The 21,194-nt window shown below is 43.4% G+C and overlaps 1 protein-coding gene across 3 annotated transcripts in view; it reads right to left on the bottom strand.

Moving 5' to 3' along the window:
- Positions 1-21,194, bottom strand: part of CFAP20DC (CFAP20 domain containing) — a 248,538-nt gene that overhangs the window by 207,546 nt on the left and 19,798 nt on the right. For 2 of the 3 annotated variants that reach the window (XM_054975347.1, XM_054975348.1), the window contains exons 3-5: positions 17,377-17,466; positions 14,900-14,993; positions 4,018-4,090 (exon numbers count right to left, since the gene is read on the bottom strand). In XM_054975347.1, coding sequence (XP_054831322.1) covers positions 4,018-4,090; positions 14,900-14,993; positions 17,377-17,466 — 257 coding nt within the window. The remainder of the gene's footprint in view (positions 1-4,017; positions 4,091-14,899; positions 14,994-17,376; positions 17,467-21,194) is intronic. The other variant, XM_054975349.1, reaches the window with a different exon arrangement.

Below are 21,194 nucleotides of genomic sequence, written 5' to 3'. Positions count from 1 at the left end.
AACCCCCTGTTAGTCTAATATTCTAAACCATTGTACCATACTGGCTATAAAGATGTTTGGCCTGTAACATGTCTCCTGACACTTAAATGAAATATATAAAAGCTACCCACCACAACTACTCTACTCATCACTACCAAATGACAGCACAAATTTAAAAGGTCATATATTTCCTAAATATACTTAAGCTGAACCTTTGATAAGTTTCTATGCTAAGGGAACAGTAACGTTGAATAGCAGCCTCTAGACTGTAAACTGTCTGTGTGAGAGATGATGTCCCTGACAGCTAAGAAAAGCTGTGAGAAGAGCTGCACAAGTTTGCCTAAAGTGAAGTACTTTGCTGAAGGTCCATTACCTTTTCACCATAAGGGAAGGAGAACACAGCTAGCCTACGCTGGAAAAGAAAAACTAATTAATATATTTACAAAATATGTATCCCTGCCTTTTTGCCCTATTATAGCCACCAAGGTAGCTTTCTAGTGAGATACCTTTTCAGGTGTCAACTTGCAAACATGCACAGAAAAACCATGTGGCAATGTCCACTTTACAAACGTGAGCACTAGGGGTGTGCGCTTCGGGTTCCCGGTTCGGAAAAAAACCCCAAACTGGGCCTGATTTGTAAAGATTTGGTGTTTCCAAATCGGGGCTAGTAGAATGGCCCCAATTTGGAAATACTGAATCAAAGCTTCCCGAAGGGATTTGGATCGCTTCAGGAAGCTTCGGAGCCTTTTTAAAGGGCTCCCTCTCACCACCACCCCACTTACCTGTGACATCCTGGTGGCGGTGAAAGCAGCAGTGCCATCAGTGGCCTTCCCTGCTGCCCGCCATGGCAGCCGAAGTGGGGCGTGGGCGGTGGATGCGCTGGCTGTGGGCTTCCCCACCACCCCACTGGCTGCCGCGGTTGCCAAAGTGGCAGCGCGGGTGGCAGAGGTGCCGGCTGCGGCCTTCCCTGCTAACCTGCTGGCCGCTGCAGCGGAGGCACTGGCTGCAGCCTTTGGGAAGTGTAAGTGGGGTTGGGGGGCTCAGGGCGGAGGTGGAAGTCTCAATTCGGTATGCTCCGAATCAACCCGAAGTGGGAAAACCGAATATTTCTCTGGTGCACACCCCTAGTGAGCACTTGCCATAACACAAATGAAGAACAGCCAAGTGTTTTTAAAAGACAGTTTGTCCTTCATGTGCTCCCACAGGGATTCCAATACTATAGCAAATGAAAATGGATCTTAGGCCAATGCTTGGTGAATTTGATACAGGAGGAAAACAAAAAAGGTAGTGCAACAAAGACAAGAGATGGAAAATTAACATAATTAATCACAAGAAATATTTCCTCTCAAAGGAAACAGATCTTCTAAAGACTCACTGCATTCACATATGCAGACATGTTCTTTCCCAGAAGCACAGGTCCAAAGCCATAAGAAATGCACTGCTGTAATTACGTGCCACATTACAATGGAGATGAAACATCAAGAGAAAGCCTCAGAGTCCCTCGATTTTTAAACATAGAGAAGGAATTTAACCCAGATCTACTAGAATACCACATAAATCTTAGTAGATGAGTGTGGGAAAATTGACATTAAACATTACTTTCATAGGTTCTATACTTAACATATTTTTATCAAGGGACAATAATTCAACATTAAGCTGTCTGCTCCCAAAGACAGGATTCTCAGAACAATCAAGGAGAGACCAGTACAAGCGTGACTCTGTGTTTAAGCTATACAAATAAAAATTTTAAGAAGATATGCCATGATTATAAGCTGCAACTAGATCCTTGACCTTTAGAGCACTACTAAAAAGGTCCAACTCATCCCGCCCCACTTGCATTTGGAAATGATTTAAAGCACTTTAAACTTGATAATGTGATGTGCATTTTAACCAAGTACTTCATTAAAAGCCTGGTGCTGAATTTTGTAAGAATGACTACAAAGCTTCAGCAAAGACTTTCATGGCATAGCTAGCAACTTACTTTCCCACTGGACACAACAGATGGGATTAGCATCTGGTCCTTCTTCAGTAGAGAGAGCCCAGGAGATACTGCCCAGCTAGGAGCAAATTGTACTCATTCCCCAGACAGCAATCAAAGCATCTTTGGTTCCAAAGATCCTGGTAGACATAACGCTAAGGAGACATTTTGAATTAAAGTCAGATCAACAGTTTGGAAGACAGCCCAGAAAACAAGTCTTTCTGCAGGAAGACCCAAGTGCAGTGCTATCCGTTTGTGCATATTCTCAAGCTGTCTTAGGTTTCAAACAGAACCAGCAATCACTCCCAAAACAGAGTAAGAATATGAACTATTTAAAATTAGATTACTTAAGAGAAGAACACAGGTGATGATCCAACATCCTGCTGATCAGATGGGAAAACTGTACTAACCTCAATACACAAGGCTAATGGTTTTCAAACTTGCTGTCTTCAGGGAACTTTATTTCCCAGCACTTTCCTACTGATGTACAGGAAGATGATCTGAGTGGTCATGATCACATGGTGTGCTGCAAAAAATCTAATGCATCACATCCAGCAAAATCTTAAGAATATGAGGCTATTTTTAAAGGGCAAGTTGCTTATTTCTACCTGGTTTTCGAATATTTTTAGTCATATGCACAATGGTGCAGGAATGCATGAGAACCCAGGGTGTGCTTCTAACAAGCAGTTGCAGAAGAAAAAGGCCATCACAGGAACTTCAAAGCAGTTCAGCAATCACAAATGGAATTACCATAAACTAGAAGAATCAAGTAACCTGCATTTCAGAAAATTTCTGAGACGATACAGTAGTCAGGAGAGCAGACTTTACTTACTCAGTGTTCTAAGAGATTGCCTTACTAAACTGGTAAGAAAGGTTTACAATTAACATTTTCTCTTCATGCTATTATAGCAGTCTAGCTGTAATCAGATTATAGCAGCTGCCATAATCAGCATAATGAAAACAAGAGGCTATGGGAATTATAAAGCTGTGAGACCGCCTGAAAAGACCAAATATTTCACCCTTTCGGTGCTTTCCATTTAACAAACAATGAAATTCATGTTTCCCTATTGGTGTTAACCAAAAAAATGGAACACAGTATACAGAAGTTTGACGTTGTTCCAGGTCTGCTGATTGCAGAGAAGACATGGGTGGGTGAATGAGTGTAGGACAACACAGTTTCCGACTGGCAATTCGGAAGAGCACATTTTTACCCGACATGCTCTGGTAAACTGCTGGCAAAATAATTTTCCCCAGGCAGTCAGCAATCCTAACGTCACAACAGGACTTGTTTAATGAACACATCTTTTTGTGTATGTATATATATCTCACATACACATCTATGTGCACGTGTGCGCGCACACACCTCCAAGGAAAAATCATTCTAACACTGCGCATATTGAATATTACATATACACAGCCACACAAGCGAAAATCTGCACATACATAAAGCATTTCTTCCTCTATACGCATGTCCACTATATATACACCATTCCATATTGTGCCTGCCGCACATTATAACAGCTCATATCTGTCCTGGTATTGCTGGATGATCATATCCAACTAACCTACAGAATTTGAGTTTTGTAAGCATATCCCAAAACCACAAAATCAGCCTAAAAAAAAATGATGATCCTCTAAAACAGAAGAATAATTAACACAAGCAAACACTTCAGTAAAATAAGAGATCTCTGTTGTTCTTTTAAAGTGGTAAAATTAACTATCTCGCATTTTACACGTTCCATTTTTTCTTGCTGAACAAGAACTAGTCACTTTTCAAATTATTAAAAATAATCATCATATAATTTCATTATTAAATGTACTCAACTTATATTACACAGATTTTGTTTTCCAGTGCTCAGGGAAAAGCAAAATATAAAAAAAAAAACCAAGAAGCTGAAAAAATAGTGATAAAATTAGCTTAATTACTCCATGTCAACTTGATAAGTTGCTGCTCCTTAATATAAAAGCTGCCACATACAATTAATACCAGTTGGTACTTGTACAATTGATTAAATGTCTACAATGCCTGAAACAGGATAGGAAGTTCTGTATTTTCTTACAGCAATTCAGTAGAGAAGTCTTGCCCCAATGGCACATAAATCTGAAGTACCAGAAACTGCTGTATCAGTCCAACTAGAAAGAGACAAAAGAAATAACATTAAGAATTCATCACATGTAAACAAGCATTTAGAATTTATGATACATAGATGGATACTTGCAGACAGTATTTATCATTGTTCATACAACATATGAAAAGACGGAGGAAAAACAACAGAAGGAAACCTAATCAATCAGTAATAAAAAGTAATTCTCTCCCAAACACCCAATTGGTGGCTCGGATGGATGCCTTGGGGGGAAAAACCATCCAATTACTTTATTTACAGTTTTTCATTATGTTGACAGAGCTCACACAGTACATTCTACAAGGACACATAAAAATCAAAAGATTCACAGACATATTCCTGCAAAAGCACATGGTAACTGCTCACACAGATGACAAATTTAAACTTTATCTGAAGTGCTTAAGTAATTCATCACGCAACAGAATCCAGATTAGGACAGCTTTGGGCAACTGAAGGTTTCATCTAACCTGGATGTTTAAAACAGAAATGGCAGTTTAGGAAAGTAGAGAGCAAAGGCATTTGCAAAATCTGTGTTCCACACAAAAATGTCACAGTGGTTCTTAGGAATCAAGGCAAACGGAACTTAATGTAGTAGTTGGACTGCTGGACCAAAATGAGGCCTGCAACACTACCATCCTAGGGTGGCCAATAAAAAAAAAATTACTGTACAGACTGATCATTCACAAAGTCATCCTTACAACTGCCAAATGACCTCTGATGTTAGGACTCTCAACCCTATGTAATTTCTTGGATTACCCTAAATTTGTACATGCCATTTTTTAAAGTAACACAGAGCTTTCTGTTGTGTTACTGCTTCCAATATATCCCTTTCAACATGCAGCCTCCCCCATTCTGACTATCTAGCCTGTATTCTATTCTTTCCTTACTTGCCTAGACTCCAGTTCCCAGGCCCTGTTAACCTCAAAGTTTTGTACAGTAGGTTCTCAGGCTCTAACATTACTTGACCATGATCCTATTTTCTCTCAACAGTACTTTGAATCCTTAGCCCACCAAAGTCAGAGAAGCCTTGCTATCAAAATGTCATGAGAGCTGGGTGATGCAGTGAGAGAGGGAATCAGATGAAACTGACACAATTTTGCTCAATTCCTCCTCCTCACTGAAGCCCCTGTGCCCCAAAGCATTTTGTCTGTGACAAAAAGACTGGTAAATCTGAACTGGGAATTTTGAGAGAAAAAATTTATTTGCTATTTCAGTTTGGTAATAAGGCAGAAAATCAGTAAAATTTGGCTATTGTTTCCTATGGGAAACTCGATCTGGGGGCTATCTAGTGGTTTGGGGGGCATTTCAACCAATATTCATCAAATTTGCAGAGAACTTACTCTTGACTGTCCTCTAAAGACCCTCTCAGTTTCATAAAGATTGGACCCTGGGGCCAATTTTATGGGCCTCCAAAGAAGGAGGGCTCAGCTCTTGTTAAGTTCTACAACAATTATATATATATGTATTAAAGCTTATTTTTATACTTTGGCTTTAAATATGCAAGAACTGGTGCACAAGATAAAAGATATAATAGCAAGAGTCAAAATGTATCTACAATTCATGGTGAATCAAAGGAAATGGTATTTCAAAATTAAGCTGCTTCCAATACAGCAATTGCAATGTGGCTTTAGTAATTAAGAGTTCTCAAATTAAGCCTAAGCACTTTATTTTATCCCTGCCAACAAACAATTCAGAGTTCCATTTCTCATAAAAATGAATTAAATATTTAGAGATCTGAAAATTATATCACAGAAATTTAAAATTAATCAATTCCATAAGCATTAGTGTAGTAGCATACTTTAAAATGCATAATTTCTCATATTGGCAATGTTTGGGAAAGTTAATTTTTAATTAAAATACTGCCTAAGAAATATTGGAGCATTCCCTTTAACTAAACACATCATATAGTAATCAAATAACAAGGCTGATAAATATAAATGCAAAATATATTTTGAATGACATCCAGCTTTTCCAGCATTTGCAATTGAGAGCTCTGTTTAAAGCAACCTTCCATCCCCCCTGAAAGTTAAGAAGGAAGGGGGGAACAGCACAACCCCTAAAACAATTCCACAGAGCCATTCTTATAACTGTAACAATTTCAGCCTGATTTCCCCCCCCCCCCTTAAAACAAACCCAAAAGTACAAGGGTTAAAACATGAGGGGAAGAGGTGGGAGAGAGATCATGACTTGAACTTTCATACTTTTGGACTGTAAACTTGAAAAAACACGGTGAACATTTGAGTTTAAACATGTTTCTGTGAAAACTTCAGAGGTTAGTTCTATGTGGTTGCTTCCAGATGACACATTTGTTCTGGAACAAACATCATCCATCCACTCGCTTCTTATGGAAAATCTAGTCACTGTCAGTCCTTTGTTTTAGACCTCATCAGTGATAGGTGTTCATTTCATTTTATTTTCATTCATTTATTCACTCTCAATTGTAATGTCAGTTCTACAAACATGTATTGAAAAAAGCTACTGCGACTTTCCAGGATTATTGTCTCTTTAAGCTTTTTCTTCTTTCCTTTGCAGTTTTAAAGCAATTTCCACTTTTTAGCCTAAGTAATTACATCCTTTTCACTCGCACACCTGAAAAGATCCTTCATCAGTTCTTTTTTCTGGGTAAGGGAGTGCTTTAATTACTTATTTTTGAACAGAAACAATAATGAAAAATAGAAGTAATGAAAAATCAATTTGGCTTCAAAGGGAAAAGCCTACCCACCTTCCTGGATTTTATTTACTTTACTCCAAGTAAACCCTACACTATGATTTTGCCTACAGGGATGGACACTGCTACATTTTTATGAGGAATACTACATTAACTGCTGTCTGGAGCCACTCTTTTAATGCCATTTGCACATGTAGAAATATTGTAGAGTGATAGCAAGCCTGTGCTCGCAGAGCAGTCCCAGGGGTTGGGTATCTACAGCATTTAATGGAAAGCTTATACAAACCACATGAAAATAATATATGCATATACTAAAAACTTTCCCTCACCAGCTCAGAGGACATTTCTCCAGTTGCTGAAACAGTTGCTTATTCTTCCCCTAAACAGATAAGGATCTTGTACCCAATTTTAACAGACAAAAGCCTCCACCGATCTGGTGGCCAAAGGAAATAAAAGATACTCTTGTATTTGGACTATTATCTTTTCAGCTGAAATAAAAACGGGCAAATATGAAGCTGGGCAGTCTGCAGTGCCTAGAGGCAGACTGATAATGCCATCATGGTAGAAATGGGGGTAGAGCCTTCTCGCTTGAGAGAATGGCAGTTAACTTTTGGCTGCCTTCCAGATATGCCTCCAATTATCATCCCTCTGGTTCCAAAATACAGCCAACATTTCTAAATTATATTAAATGGCTCATTTTCTAGATCTTTGTTTTAAAAAAAAAAGACAAATGGGGACTAGAAATTGTAAACACAAGCTGCAAAACTGTTTTTAAAAGAACATTCTAAATACAGGAAAATGACATTATTTATTGAAGACTATTTCCTTATGAAGCTTTGCTGTAACTCATTGCTACAACCACATTTGTTATTGCGACTCCCAGAGAAAATATTTAGTAGCACAATAAGCAGCTGTGATATGACTAACAGATAGGATCATACTTCTTCCGTCTCAATTCCCAAAATTCCCATCCTGCCTTCTAATCTCAGGCAACAAAGAAATACGCTGTTGATACTCAACATTAGCCCTTCCCCCCCCCCATGGCATACCTTAGCCACATTTTCACAGCTATTGTCAGTGTTTAGTTTGTAAGAAGAAAGGTACAAAGGCTAGTTTGTTTTCCTTTCCCCTGCCATATCAGCCTCCCAGTTAGGGATATTGGGGAAGGATGACTCTACTCTGATATCCTCAATAGCAAAGGGAAGTCAGTCTGTACTTTCTCAGAGGCATTTTCTTCTTCAGATACAGAAAACCGGAATTCCAGATACTCCATTATTTGGATCATTACAAACTATGGCTTTGCACCAGTATCTGAAATAGGTTCTGGAGTAAAATGGTAGTGAAGCTTTTTTTATTACAAACATAGAGAATGCCTATTTGTTTGTTCAGCAGCAGCCCCTTTGCACACACTTGAGGCTAGATGACTGCAGAATAATCTAAGTGGTTTTAGCTGTGATAATGGCCTGCCCAACAAACTTAAATAGATGGTAGGTTATTTTTTATAGATGGGGAACTACCAATACAAATAGTCTGTTCTACAGGTCATTCTCAATCTTGCTATTCTCTACTCCCCCTCTAAAAAAAATTAAAACATGATGTGCCCTCATCACATGAAACAGAAAATGCTTAGTCTGAGGAAGAAACAGTTCACATGGGAACTGAAACTGGTTACTCTGAAGGCACTTGTCTAGAGATATTTCTTGTCATTTTCATTTGGGCAACCAGATCCTGTTGGCTCACAAATTAAAGTGTCATAAATTCTCAACATGTGTACATATTGTTCTATGAATGGTAAGAAATGCTAACATCCCTGCAACATCAGTGTTCGCTTTGAGGGAACATATCTAGGCCCAAACAACAAATTTGTACTAATAGTAAATCTGTAGTGCCCTGAGAGGGCATTTGGAGATGGCTGATCTATGGCAGTCCTTTTGTGCAAATCAAGCTGTGATACAATGGCTGAAATTTTCTGAGAAAAAGAGAGAGATGACCAGCTTTCATCAAAATGGATCAGAATAATACTTTGTTAACCTTCACAACCTTTTAAATATAGATTATTGTTTGAAACTAATTTTAAATATTTTCCCCTAAGAACACAGTTTAAGGGGATTAATCAAACTTTGCAATGTTGAGTGGTGGAGGAATTTGGCTTTTTATTTGTATAATTCACAGAAATATAGTGTCTGAAGAAAGGGAACTCTGACTCTCGAAAGTTTATGCTCTGAAAATCTTGTTGGTCTCTAAGGTACCACTGAACTAAAATCTTGCAGAAATATAGGGATGGTCCTGATTAGTGCATATATATGACAAAGAAAAGTTATCTGTTCTCTTAAGTGAACACAGGAAATGGCCTCTATGATTGGTCAAAATTCAGATCTCACCTGTCACTCTGTTAAGGTTGGCAACAGCACTTTATAAAGGGCAGTATTTTGCTTCAGGACTTTTCATTTTAAGATCCACATGGATGTCTGATATATTTATTACAGTTCAACTACACTCATATATGTTTCCTCCAAGGAAGTTAGGGAGGCACAGATGATTCACTGCCCTTCACATTTTGTCCTCTTGTCCACTGTGAGGTAGGCTGGCTAAGAGAGAGTCACCTAACATGGTTGAGTAAGAATTGGACTTGAGTCTTCACATTCTAAATGCAACACTCTAGTTGATATGGCAAACTAGTTCACAGTAGCTGCAAGTCAAAAGGCAGGAAGAACTTAATGAAATGGGGAAGACTATCATCATGCAGGATTTAAGTCCAGTGGCACCTAGAGACCTAGATGCCACTGGACTGAAATCCTACTGCTCTACTGCAGACCAACATGACTACCACCTAAAAGTAACTATACATGGACTCAAACATACAAAGCCTCATTCCAAATCAGGAACTTGATAGTTCCATGCCTATCAGCATGGAAGCATAATTAGGAAATCCAGAAGAAAGGTAGAGAGACTCCCAAGTATGCAAACTAAAATATTATTTTTCCTCCCTTCCAAGTTGCAGTCTAGCAAAGCAACAGGATATCCATTCTTATGTTAATAATTATTCATTTATTTATAGCCTGCCTTTCTCACTGAGACTCAAGGAGGATTACACAGTGTTAATGAATACAATCAACAGCTGGACCATTCAATAAACAGGCCAGGTTCCACATAAGCAATGAGAAGTAGCAGAATTTTCTAACTTCTATCTGCTAAATTTCCAGATATAGAGATTTGGAATTAAAAATAGAGATATTTGGATTCAGATATTTTGGAAGCCACTGAGGGGGATCACTGAGACAGAGAGAGGATGACATGGCAGCTCTTGGTAAGAAGGAAAAAGTCCAACAAAAGAGCAGAGGATGGTAAAAGGATATGAACTGAACAGACAACTTTGAAACTTAGGGTGGGTCGATATAAAAAGATGCCAGTTGACCAACGCATCTGTATATGTGGTCATTCAGTGGCGGACCTTTTGGTCTTTGCATCTACTAGGTATGCAAGCCCCGTGGCCTCGCTCACGTAGAGCCACTGGAGCATGCAGCAAAATGGTGCGAGCATGTGCTTCAGAGGCCCCAATGACTTTAGAGAGCCAGTTTGGTGTAGTGGTTAGGAGCGGCAGAAATCTGGAGAACCAGGTTTGATTCCCCATGCTTGAAGCCAGCTGGGTGACCTTGGGTCAGTCACAGCTCTGTCAGAGCTCTCTCAGCCCCACCCACCTGACAGGGTGATTGTTGTAAGAATAACAACACACTTTGTAAACCGCTCTGAGTGTGGCATTGCTGTCCTGAAGGGGATATATAAATTGAATGTTCATCATTGTTCTTCTGTGCAGTCCCACAAGGAGGACTGTGCTTGCGTAGGCCTGCTGTCAGAGAAACTTTCTAGCTCCTTTAGAGCTCTGTTAGGGAGCACTTCTCCTAGGTCACATAGAGAAACTGTTTTCCCACCTAAACGGTCAAGTGACCACTGGAGGAAAGACCCCTGCCCTTGGTTCTGTTAGCCGCCGCGAAGAGAGGAACTGTGTTTCTGAGCTCGTTCGTGTTAGTACTTTCCGATCATCTTTTCTTACTGATTTCTTTGGGATTTTTGACAATATCTACCGGATCCAAAGGGATCTTCACGCCATCAACATTATATGGTTTGCTACATTCCACCTCCGTATCACTGCTGCCTTCAACTTGGTGTTTTTTGGCCTTTCTACTCGAGCTGTGCCAGTCGAGCGCAACTGTTACATGAGCGACCTTCAATATGTCTAAAAAGGCACTCTTTAAGAAATGTTCCTAGTGTGGGACAAACATGACACACTGATCAACATGATCTGTGTCTATTCTGTTTGGGCAAGGGGCATAAGGTTGACACATGTTCCATATGCCAACAATTCACCCTGAAGGCGAGGAACAAAAGAGCCCATAGATTAAAGGCAGCGTTGTGAGAGAGAGTATTCTCCGGCACCAACTCTTTGGCAGTGAAAAATCCTGCCTCTAAAGAGCATCAGCCACCATCAGATCCAAAAACTGCTAAGCCTGTGGCTACTCCAGACTGGAGATCAAGGGTCCCATCCATGTTGTCAGTGCAATTGGTTCCGAGGTCGGATCTGATTTTTGCGAAGATTCATGCTCCACGTACTTCTTTGGAGTTGAGATCTGCCTCCAAGCCTTCAACGAAAAGGTCAGAAATGCTTCTGACTTTCGCTTATATCCTTGCTTCCCACTGATGAGTCACCTTGTCTCGATTTAGGAGTGGGCTTGCACCTCTGATACTGCCCTTGAACTGCAGATATTGGATGATTATGAAGATACTGAGGCTGGTATAGCTGGGAACTATAACAGCAACCTCTGTACTGCTGTTGTTATTGCAGCCTGTAGAAAAGTAGAGAGCTTGATTGCTGAGAGGGTGGTAAAACTCCATAAGATCTTGTGGTTTGCTGATCCTTTAGCTTTTGGGATAAATATTCACAAGTTTTCAAGGAGAATGCTCTTCCTCGAAAGGTAAATCTTTCACCCTGCCTCTTGTCTCAATAGGTAAGGCCATACACCCGAGACATCTCAGCCTCTAAAGAACTACTGCTGATGCTAGAGCTCTGGTGGAAGAATCAGCCATGTGTCTTCTGGCATTTATATGCTGCTCTAAAAGCTTGATCACCTCCTCTTGAATCACCTTGATTAGGACCTTCTGGTCCTCAGGAAGATGTCTGTTATACACCATCATCTTATTCCAAAGAAATATATGTTAAGCCCCCATAATCGCGGTATAATTAACAATTTGTATGTTAAGGGCTGCAGACGTATAGATCTTTCATCCCTGGCTATCCAGTTACTTTCCCTCTCTGTCAGCAAGTGTAGAGTGGTGACCTTGCATCTCCTTTGTAACTAACAATGACGGAGGAGGATGGGTGAAAAGGAAGGGATATTTGTCTTCCTTGGTCTTGTAAAGCCTTGTAAAGGCTTTCTTGAATGTAGGAGAAATAGAAGCTGCCTTCTGGTATAGTGTAGACATTAAATCTATAAACACCTCAATCATGGGGTATGTTATGTTGCTGGTGTTTGTGCCATCCGATCTGACAGCTCTCTAGATTCGGAGCATTGCCAGATCTGAGCGGCCATCGAAGCTGATGGACTCAGAGTACTTGAAGTATGGTGGTGCTGTCAGGTCTGTGATGTTGCTGCATCCGATAGGTTCAGAGTGCCAGAAGCCGACTGACAGATGTGAGATGGAATTGGATCCGATCAGCTTGGTGCACTCAAGGTCGAGTGATGTCTCTGGATCCGATGTGGTGCAGTCAGAGGGGTTTGGAGCCTCCAAAAGCATGACAGCTGGAGGTGCTGGATCCAACTGACCAGTGGGCTCTGTGAGAGCAGAGGACTTAGCTGATTTAGCAGATGGGCAAGTTCCAGCCGACAATGCCCATTCCCAAGAAGTGGCCTTGAACGTGGTAGCTCTTTCTGCTCTGGCCTTAGGGGTGAAGCTCTGGCAGTGTTCGCATGAGCTAAAATTATACCCCTCTCCCAAACAGATGAGGCAAAGAGAGTGCCCATTCATTTTAGTCATTTTTGTACTGCACTGAGTGCATTTTTTAAATAAAGCTTTTTCAGTCATTCTGAAAAAATTATTATTAAAGAGAAAAATGAAATCAACAGATCACTAAGAAGAATCTCTCCAACAGGTAGGAAAAGAGGAACTGAGGGTCAAGAGTGTCACTCCTCGAGAGAGGGCTGTTTCAACAGGAAACAAACCACACCTACACTCTGAGTAGGGGCAGATATCCCCTAGAGGAATTTTAACTAGAGAACCTACAAATTGGCAGGCCCCTGTGGGACTGCACAAAAGACCAAAAATGAACACCTCTTATTATCAGCCTGTTGGTAGAAGCAGAGACTAATCTCACTTGTCAAAGGAGTGCGAGAACACAACTGAAGAAGTCAAGTAACATCCTCAGTGGGCTTTTGCAATTTGAGACCTGGGACACCTGGGTAAATTCCCCAGTAAAAAAGTACCTACAGCATCAGTTGAAACAAACAAACAAAAAATTGAGGGGGTAGACCTATTTAAGCCCTAAAAGCTTACAGAACTCAGAGGAGAGGAAATAGAGTTTGAAAATGCCCCCTCCAATCCCAGTATAATATGTATTTTTAACAACAACAACAACATTTGATTTATATAATGCCCTTCAGGACAACAACACTCAGTCAGAGCGCTTTACAAATTATGTTATTATATTATCTTCCAGAGCTCTCTCAGCCCCACCCACAACAATCACCCTGTGAGGAGAGTGAGGCTGAGAGAGCTCCAGAAGAGCTGTGACTGAGCCAAGGTCACCCAGCTGGCTTCAAGTGGAGGAGTGGGGAATCAAACCCAGTTCTCCAGATTAACATCCTGCTTAGGGTTGCCAGTCCCCCGCTTGGGTGGGGAATCCCCCACTCCCACCCTCCACCGCTTACCTGGCTGGTGAGGAAAAGACACGGGAATGCACCTCCCAGGGTGCACTCCCACGCCACAGTAGGCCAATTTCAGCCCAAAATGGGCCCAATTTGGCCCACTGTGGAGTGCAGGAGTGCTTCAGGGCCCATTGCGCCACCCCAGAAGCACTCCCGTACTACGCAGCAGCCCAATTTGGGCCAAATCACACCTGATTCAGGCCACTGTAGAGCGCAGGAATGCTCCCCAGGGCATCACGTGGCCTGCACAATTACGTCACTTTCTGGAAGTGACGTTATCACATAGCCCAGGAACACACACATTCATTGTGTGCACACAAGGACAACCCAAAGGTAAGTGTCACATCTCCCACCTGGAGAGTAAAGAGACCTGGTAATCCTAGTCCTGCTGCTGTTAACCACTACACCAAACAGGCTCTCTCCCCTTTGAAGCTAAGTAGTAGTCCAGAAAAAATGCTTCTTTCAGTCCCAATTAAGGGGCTTGTCTCTTGCCAAAGGAGTAGAGTCCCTCCAGCCTAAAGAATCCACTAAGTGGGAAGTGAAAAGAGCGTTAGGACAACAGTTCTCAAGCTGTATTAGGAGAATGGTTCTCATGTTTTTCTTGCAGGTGTTTCAATGCACTAAACTCTTAAACTGAGAAAAGAGACCCTGGGCCCTCCTCCTATCAGTGAAGCAAAAGAAGAACAACAGGCACAGCAGCTGCTCCTCCTCTCCACCTTCACCCCAATTCATTCCCAGCTGCCATTGGCATGGCAATGGTAGTGTAAGTTTAGAAGTGAGTTCTCTTTCAAAAGCTTTGAGAACCACAATATAATTGAGGTGGGAGGCTACATTAATAGCTAAGAAGAGCAGCTTCCTTTCAAGTGAAGCATGTGAAACAGGTTTCTTTTCTTTTCTTTTTTTCCAAGGAAAGGAATATTGCTCATTTTTCTGCGCACTCATTAGGAAATGGTGCCAATCAGAAAACGTGTATTATGAGCCAACAGTAGGATTCTTCATTTGGCCTCATCAAGCAAAAAATCAGGGAAAATTGAAGAAGTTTTTACTTAGAAGGTTCATATGCAGCTAAAACATTAGGGCAAATGTAATTCTTGATGGGTAAAAATACTGGAAAAACCTATGTTAAGATAAACTTTGTTTGTGGCATAATACCAGTTTAATTAAAGCCTAACCGCATTTTCAATTCTGATTCTATTATAAATACCACACATAAATGTAATATCTTTGTACTTACGAGTTTGCCTCATTTCCTTAGGAAGCTGCATCTTGTTGGTTTGACTGCTTCCTTCCAAAACAAATACGAAGCTTTTCACTTCCTTATCAAATTCCTATGATCAGCACAATGAACCAAAAAAAGAGCATGTCATCATCACCATAATCAAGGCAACTGGTGTAATTGAACAAAAGCCCAACTTTGCAACAAATTTGCACAAGTTAGCCTAGCACAGGTAAGCAACAGCGGAAAGGGGAAGCAACTAGGGCTGTGCACGGGTGGGGAGATTCGGTATTCCCGCTTCAGGTTTACCCGAAACGGGAAACCAATTTGGAATACCCCCAAATCTGAAGAGGCAAGCCGCTTCGGATTCGGGGTTCGGGAATCGCTTTGGTATGCTCCATGAAGATTCGGAGCATACTGAAGCAAGGGGGGGAACTCCCTACCACCACACCCTACCCTTCCTGAGGCAACCCCTCTACCCCCACCCCCCTGGGGAGACCCCTCCACCCCCACCCAACCCTGGGGAGACGCCTCCAACCCCCACCCACTTACCTGGCAGTGGGAGGGTCATTAGCTGGGCGGCGGCAGCAGCACAAGGCAGCGCAGCCTGGAAGCAGTCGGCTCCTCTGCCGCTGCCATGCCGCCACCCGAGCCTGCGGGGTGGTGGCGAAGGTCAGAGCTGCCTCCTCCGGCCCTTCCTGCCCCTCAAATGGCCACGGCGCAGCAGCGCGGTAGTCATTTGAGGGGCACGAAGGGCTTTCTTCGCCTCCTCCGGCCCTTCCCCACCACCCTGCAGGCTCGGGTGGCGGCACGGCGGCAGCAGAGGAGCCAGCCCAGAGCCACCGCAAGGTAGGTGGGAGGAAGGTGGGGGGGTTGATATTTAAAGGTCCCCGCCGCTGCTTGCAAGCAGCGGCAGGGCCCTTTAAACAAGCCCCAAAGCTTTCCGAAGCATTTCCGAATACTTCAGAAAGCTTTGCTGGCCCCGCTTCGGGAATACTGAAGCTTGCCAAATTGGGTCCGCTTCGAGTATCTTTACCTGGAAGCAAAACCCGAACAGCACAGCCCTAGAAGCAACTTCTACTAAAGATACAGGAATAGGGTGTTTGGGTTACATCAAGGATTGCTGTCATGTTTTAGCATTTGCTCTCTTGAGAGATGCCTGACACAACTGGTAAAGGCTGAGAGGCTGGAATGCAAAGTAAATGCCACAACTTTGCACTCCCTATTAAAAGAAAATGAACACCAGTAACCCTGAAAGCACATATTTTAGCCACATATGGTGGCACTGCATAAAAATCAAACCTTACTGGCTTAGAGTCATGGTGAAAGGAAACGCGATCCCAGGACACCATCTCCCATTTCACCCAAAATGTCAGTTCCTTGTCCTGCACCTGTTCGTTCAACAGCAGCCTGACATGCAGAAGTTTCCTGAATTCTATACCAGGTTAGCCAGGTCTATTTTAAATGATTATACTAAGAATAACTAACATGAACTGTGTGAAGTTCTCTAAGCATTTTGGGGTAAACGTGTTTGCACTAAATATTGTTATAAATAATAACTTCCCCCATTAGTAGACAATTACTTTGCTGACAGGAGGGAGAATTCTGAAAGTCAGAGTGATCTACAGATCCACAGCAAGGACATTAACATTTGCCAGGTAGGAGAGGAGAGACAAAGTGCATTTCTAAATTGAGCCTGCCTTCTGAAGTAAATGTACTCTACTAAAAGCATGGCTGCAATCAAAAGCTTTCCAGAAAACATTTCCCTCTCAAAACAAGAGGAAAATTAACTGTTTAGCCTACATTCATGATGCTTTCAGATCAGAATTTCCATGCATATAAGAAGTGGATCAGATTCAGAGAAAAAAATCTTAATTATTGTGGGGAGAAATAATTAAAAAAATACAGACGCTTTCTGTACAGAAGTAACAAAACACAGCAGAACAAGGAAATGATGAAAGTCATAACTGTGCTCAGAAATCAGTGAAGCAAATTAAAGAAGGAAAAAAGTGTCACATGACGAACAAGCCCAAGTGACTAGCAATGCTAACAGTGTTACCCAGTATCCTCCTCAGGTCTAGTCAATGGTCTTATTCCCAGGAAAGAGGACAGCATTTCCCAGTTTTGAGACTCATGTTGGCTTCATTATGGGAGATGACTGGCTGTCGCACCAGCTGTCAATGCCTTTTAAAGAGTGAGTAGCACAGGATCCACTGGGCCTGGGCTTGGCCCAGTGGCAATCAGAAAAGCAAAGCCATTCTAAGCTTCCTTGTATTGTATTAGAAGAAATTCTTAGCTGTAAAAATATAGCTGCAACAAATCTCGTTTGCAAGTAGGCATGAAATGCTAACTCATGTGGTCATTTATTCTGTCATGGTAATAGAAGTGAACGTGACAACTTTTGGTCAAAGCCCTCATTACTTTCTAATTTTAAGCTTCATGTACATTTTCTATGGTTTATATTCCAAGGTCTTATAATTCCCTGTAAAACATACTTTTCCAATTACTGATGGACTGCCAAAAATCTTCCATTTTGTTCCAGGATTCTTGCCTTGAGCACTGAAGATTTCAACAAATGGGCCACCCTGCAATAAAACAGATAAAGATCTGTTCAACTCCAGTATTGGCCAAATAGTGTGCTCATTCCCTCTCTCTTATCATAACATACAGTATTTTGATCACCAAGTGTATAATTTGAAATGCTTTCCTAACACAGCACCAAGATGTAACTATAAGCTTTTTCTTCATCAGCACCCTATTTTTATTGCTAATTCCTCAACGCACATTTTATCCATATTTTCAATACGCCAATTTGGTTGCCTGAATGTACTCTGTCTGATTCAATCAGTGATCGGGTCATCAGGGGTTTTCAACCTGTGTGCCAGGGAAGACAGGGTTAACATACCTGTAACTTATGTTCATCGAGTTCTTCTGTGCCGACACACATGGGTACTGCGCACGCGCAGGCCAGCCGCCGGAAGATTCTTCACCGCTTTCCTAGCTCCGAAGGGGCCGTTTGCCGCGCGCCTCAGCGACCGTTTCCCGCCCAAACGGTCACATGCTCCTCCAGCGGCCAACGGCCCCTTCCCTCAGTTCTCCCTTGCCGCCGCTCATCCAATACACAGAGCCATAACTCCGACTAAGCAACTAGAGCTATAGCCCAAAAGTACAGCAATCTGCGTTGGAGTTCACAGCGGGGCAGGAGGGAGGGTTGTGTGTCGGCACGGAAGAACTCGATGAACATAAGTTACAGGTATGTTAACCCTGTCTTCATCTTCGTTCTTCTGTGCCTCCACACATGGGAGAGTACCAAGCTTCACACAATAAGGAAGGTGGGGTGAAATCCAACTCAATTTTATTATACAGCAGGAAAAAAGAACAACAAATATACACACATACACATGTGGAAACATACCAACCCCACAACATCTAACAAGTACATATATATATATATACATACACTACATACAGAGACTCCGCCTTCCCCATTGGAGCAGATTAATCAGCATACTCCTAGGGAAACAAGGAGTGGAGGACGGCCCTAGCTACAGCCACATCCTCATTGGCATTTACATCAACAGCGTAATGTCGTACAAAGGTATCAGCGGACGACCAAGTTGCAGCCCTGCAAATATTAGCTAAAGGTATACCCCTGAGCAGTGCTGAAGATGCCGCCTGGGACCGTGTGGAATGAGCCCTGATACCCAAAGGACAGTCCACCTTAGCCGTGGCGTAGGCCCTTACAATGGCTGTCACAATCCAACGGGACACCGTCTGAGCAGACGCCCTGCGGCCCTTATCCTTCGCCGCAAAACACACAAAAAGGTAGGGACTGTTCCTGAACACCCTTGTCCTTTCCAAATAAAAAGCCAGTGCCCTCCGAAGATCCAAACTGTGGAGGGCCTTTTCCCCTTTAGTAGAAGCTTCAGGGAAAAATACAGGCAGAGAAATCTCCTGTGAAAGGTGGAAGGTTGACACCACCTTGGGCAGGAACGAAAGACATGGTCGCAAGACCACCTTATTCGCATGAAAGCGAAGGAACGGGGGGTCCGCCCTAAGAGCAGCCAGTTCGCTGACCCATCTGGCAGAAGTGATCGCCACGAGGAATGCCACCTTGTAGGAGAGCAAGTCCAGAGGGCACGTAACCAAAGGCTCAAAGGGGGGCAACATCAACCTAGCCAGGACCAGGGAGAGAGACCACTGGGGCACAGGGGGTGACACAGGCGTGTAAAGATTAAGCATCCCCTTCAAAAACTGGCGGGACCTCTGGTGAGAGAAAACCGTGCAGCCATCCACCCGATCATGGAACGCAGAAATGGCCGCAAGGTGCACCTTCAGAGACTCCACACTAAGGCCCCGGTCCTTCAGCTCACAAAGATAATCCAGGACCATCCCCAAGGGGCTGCTAAGAGGCGCCACCTTCCTAGAGGCGGCCCAAGCCTCAAACCTACTCCACTTCGCCTTGTAGGCACGCCGTGTGGAGGGCTTCCTAGCGTTCAGTAGGACCCTCTCGACTGGCTCAGAGAAGCCTAGGGACGGGGCCGAATCCGCCAAGCGGTCAGGTGTAGTTTCCTGGGCTCGTGGTGGAAGAGCTTCCCGTGTAGGAGGAGATCCCTCCGGGGCGGAAGGGCCACGTAAGCTCAGCTGGACATCTCCAGCAGCTTCGGGAACCAGAGCTGCCGTGGCCAGAACGGAGCCACTAAGATGCAGTCCGTGTTGTCCCTCTCCACCTTGCACAATACCCTGGGTATTAGAGGGAAAGGTGGAAACATGTAATGTAGTCCCTGGGCCCAAGTAAATTGGAAGGCATCCCCAATAGAGAGGGGATCGCTCCCTGCCCGAGAACAAAAGATCTCGGCCTTGGTGTTCGCCGATGTCGCAAACACGTCTATGCTCAGGCGACCCCATTTCCGAAAGATCGGCCAAACGTACTTTGCGTTGAGCCCCCACTCGTGATTCAGCATGTGCACCCTGCTGAGGGTGTCCGCCTGCACATTGTCCGACCCAGCCACATGAATGGCGCGAAGCGTCACCCCATTCCTGATCACCCATTCCCAAATGAGCGTGGCCTCCCTGCAGAGGATCATGGACACCGTGCCGCCCTGTTGGTTCAGGTAATACATGGCGGTAGTGTTGTCCGTCTGCACCAGCACCTGATGGTTCTGCAAGATTGCTGTGAACGACATAAGTGCAAAACGAACAGCCCTCAGTTCAAGCACATTAATATGGAGACCCCTTTCTCTCTCAGACCACACATCCTGAACACATAGCTCCCCACAGAAAGCCCCCCACCCTTGCAGAGAGGCGTCCGTGGTCACGGAGAACTCGGGATGATGGAAACCAAATGGGGTCCCTTTAAACAAATTAATATCCGACAACCACCAGTCAAGAGAGGATATAACGGCTCTAGGGACAGAGAATTTAGCAGTCGGAGGATGCTGTAAGGCATTGTATCTCCTTACAAACCAATTCTGGAGCGGGCGCATCCGCAGCCTCGCAAAAGGGACCACCGGGGTGGCAGCAGCCATATGCCCTAGCAAGCATTGAATCATGCGCACTGGCTGAAAACGATTTCGCTTAAACAAGGACACCAGGCCCTTCAAGGAACGTGCCCGCTCTAGAGGCAATAAAGCCTTGGCCTCCAATGAGTCGAACACTGCCCCAATATAAGGCACAACACGGCTAGGTGTCAGCTTAGATTTTTCAAAGTTCACCAGGAGGCCTAAGCGTTCGCAAGTGTCTAGCACCAATGCCACATCTTGCAGCAGCTTAACCTCCGAGCCCGCTGTTATAAGCCAATCATCGAGATAGGGGTAGATGGTACAGCCCTGCTCTCGAAGAAAGGAAACCACAGGCACCACGCACTTGGTAAACACACATGGGGCTGTGGAAAGGCCGAAGGGGAGAACCTTGTAACGGAATACCCGCTGCTTGTAAACGAAGCACAGAAAACTCCTGTGCTCCTCCAAGATCCCCACATGGAAATACGCGTCCTTTAAATCCAGGACAGCGAACCAATCCCCCCTCTTCAAAAGGGCAATTACAGCAGGCAGTGTGATCATCTTAAACTTGGTCACCCTTAAAAAGGCATTTAGGCCCCTAAGATCCAAAATGGGACGTAGACCCCCATCCTTCTTAGGGACCAGGAAGAACCGGGAGAAGAAACCCTGCTCAGACTCCACAAAGGGCACCTCTTCCACAGCACCCTTAGCCAAGAGGGACCTAATTTCATCCTCCAGCTCAACTAAGGTATTATTCACCGCACTCAGTGGTGAAGTACACATCGGCAGTTCAGTGAATTCCAGCCCGTACC

This window comes from Eublepharis macularius, chromosome 4 (genome assembly GCF_028583425.1).
Source record: "Eublepharis macularius isolate TG4126 chromosome 4, MPM_Emac_v1.0, whole genome shotgun sequence".
Taxonomy (NCBI): domain Eukaryota; kingdom Metazoa; phylum Chordata; class Lepidosauria; order Squamata; family Eublepharidae; genus Eublepharis; species Eublepharis macularius.
Note: the sequence above shows the minus strand (reverse complement) of the source record. Positions and strands in the feature narration are given on the sequence as shown.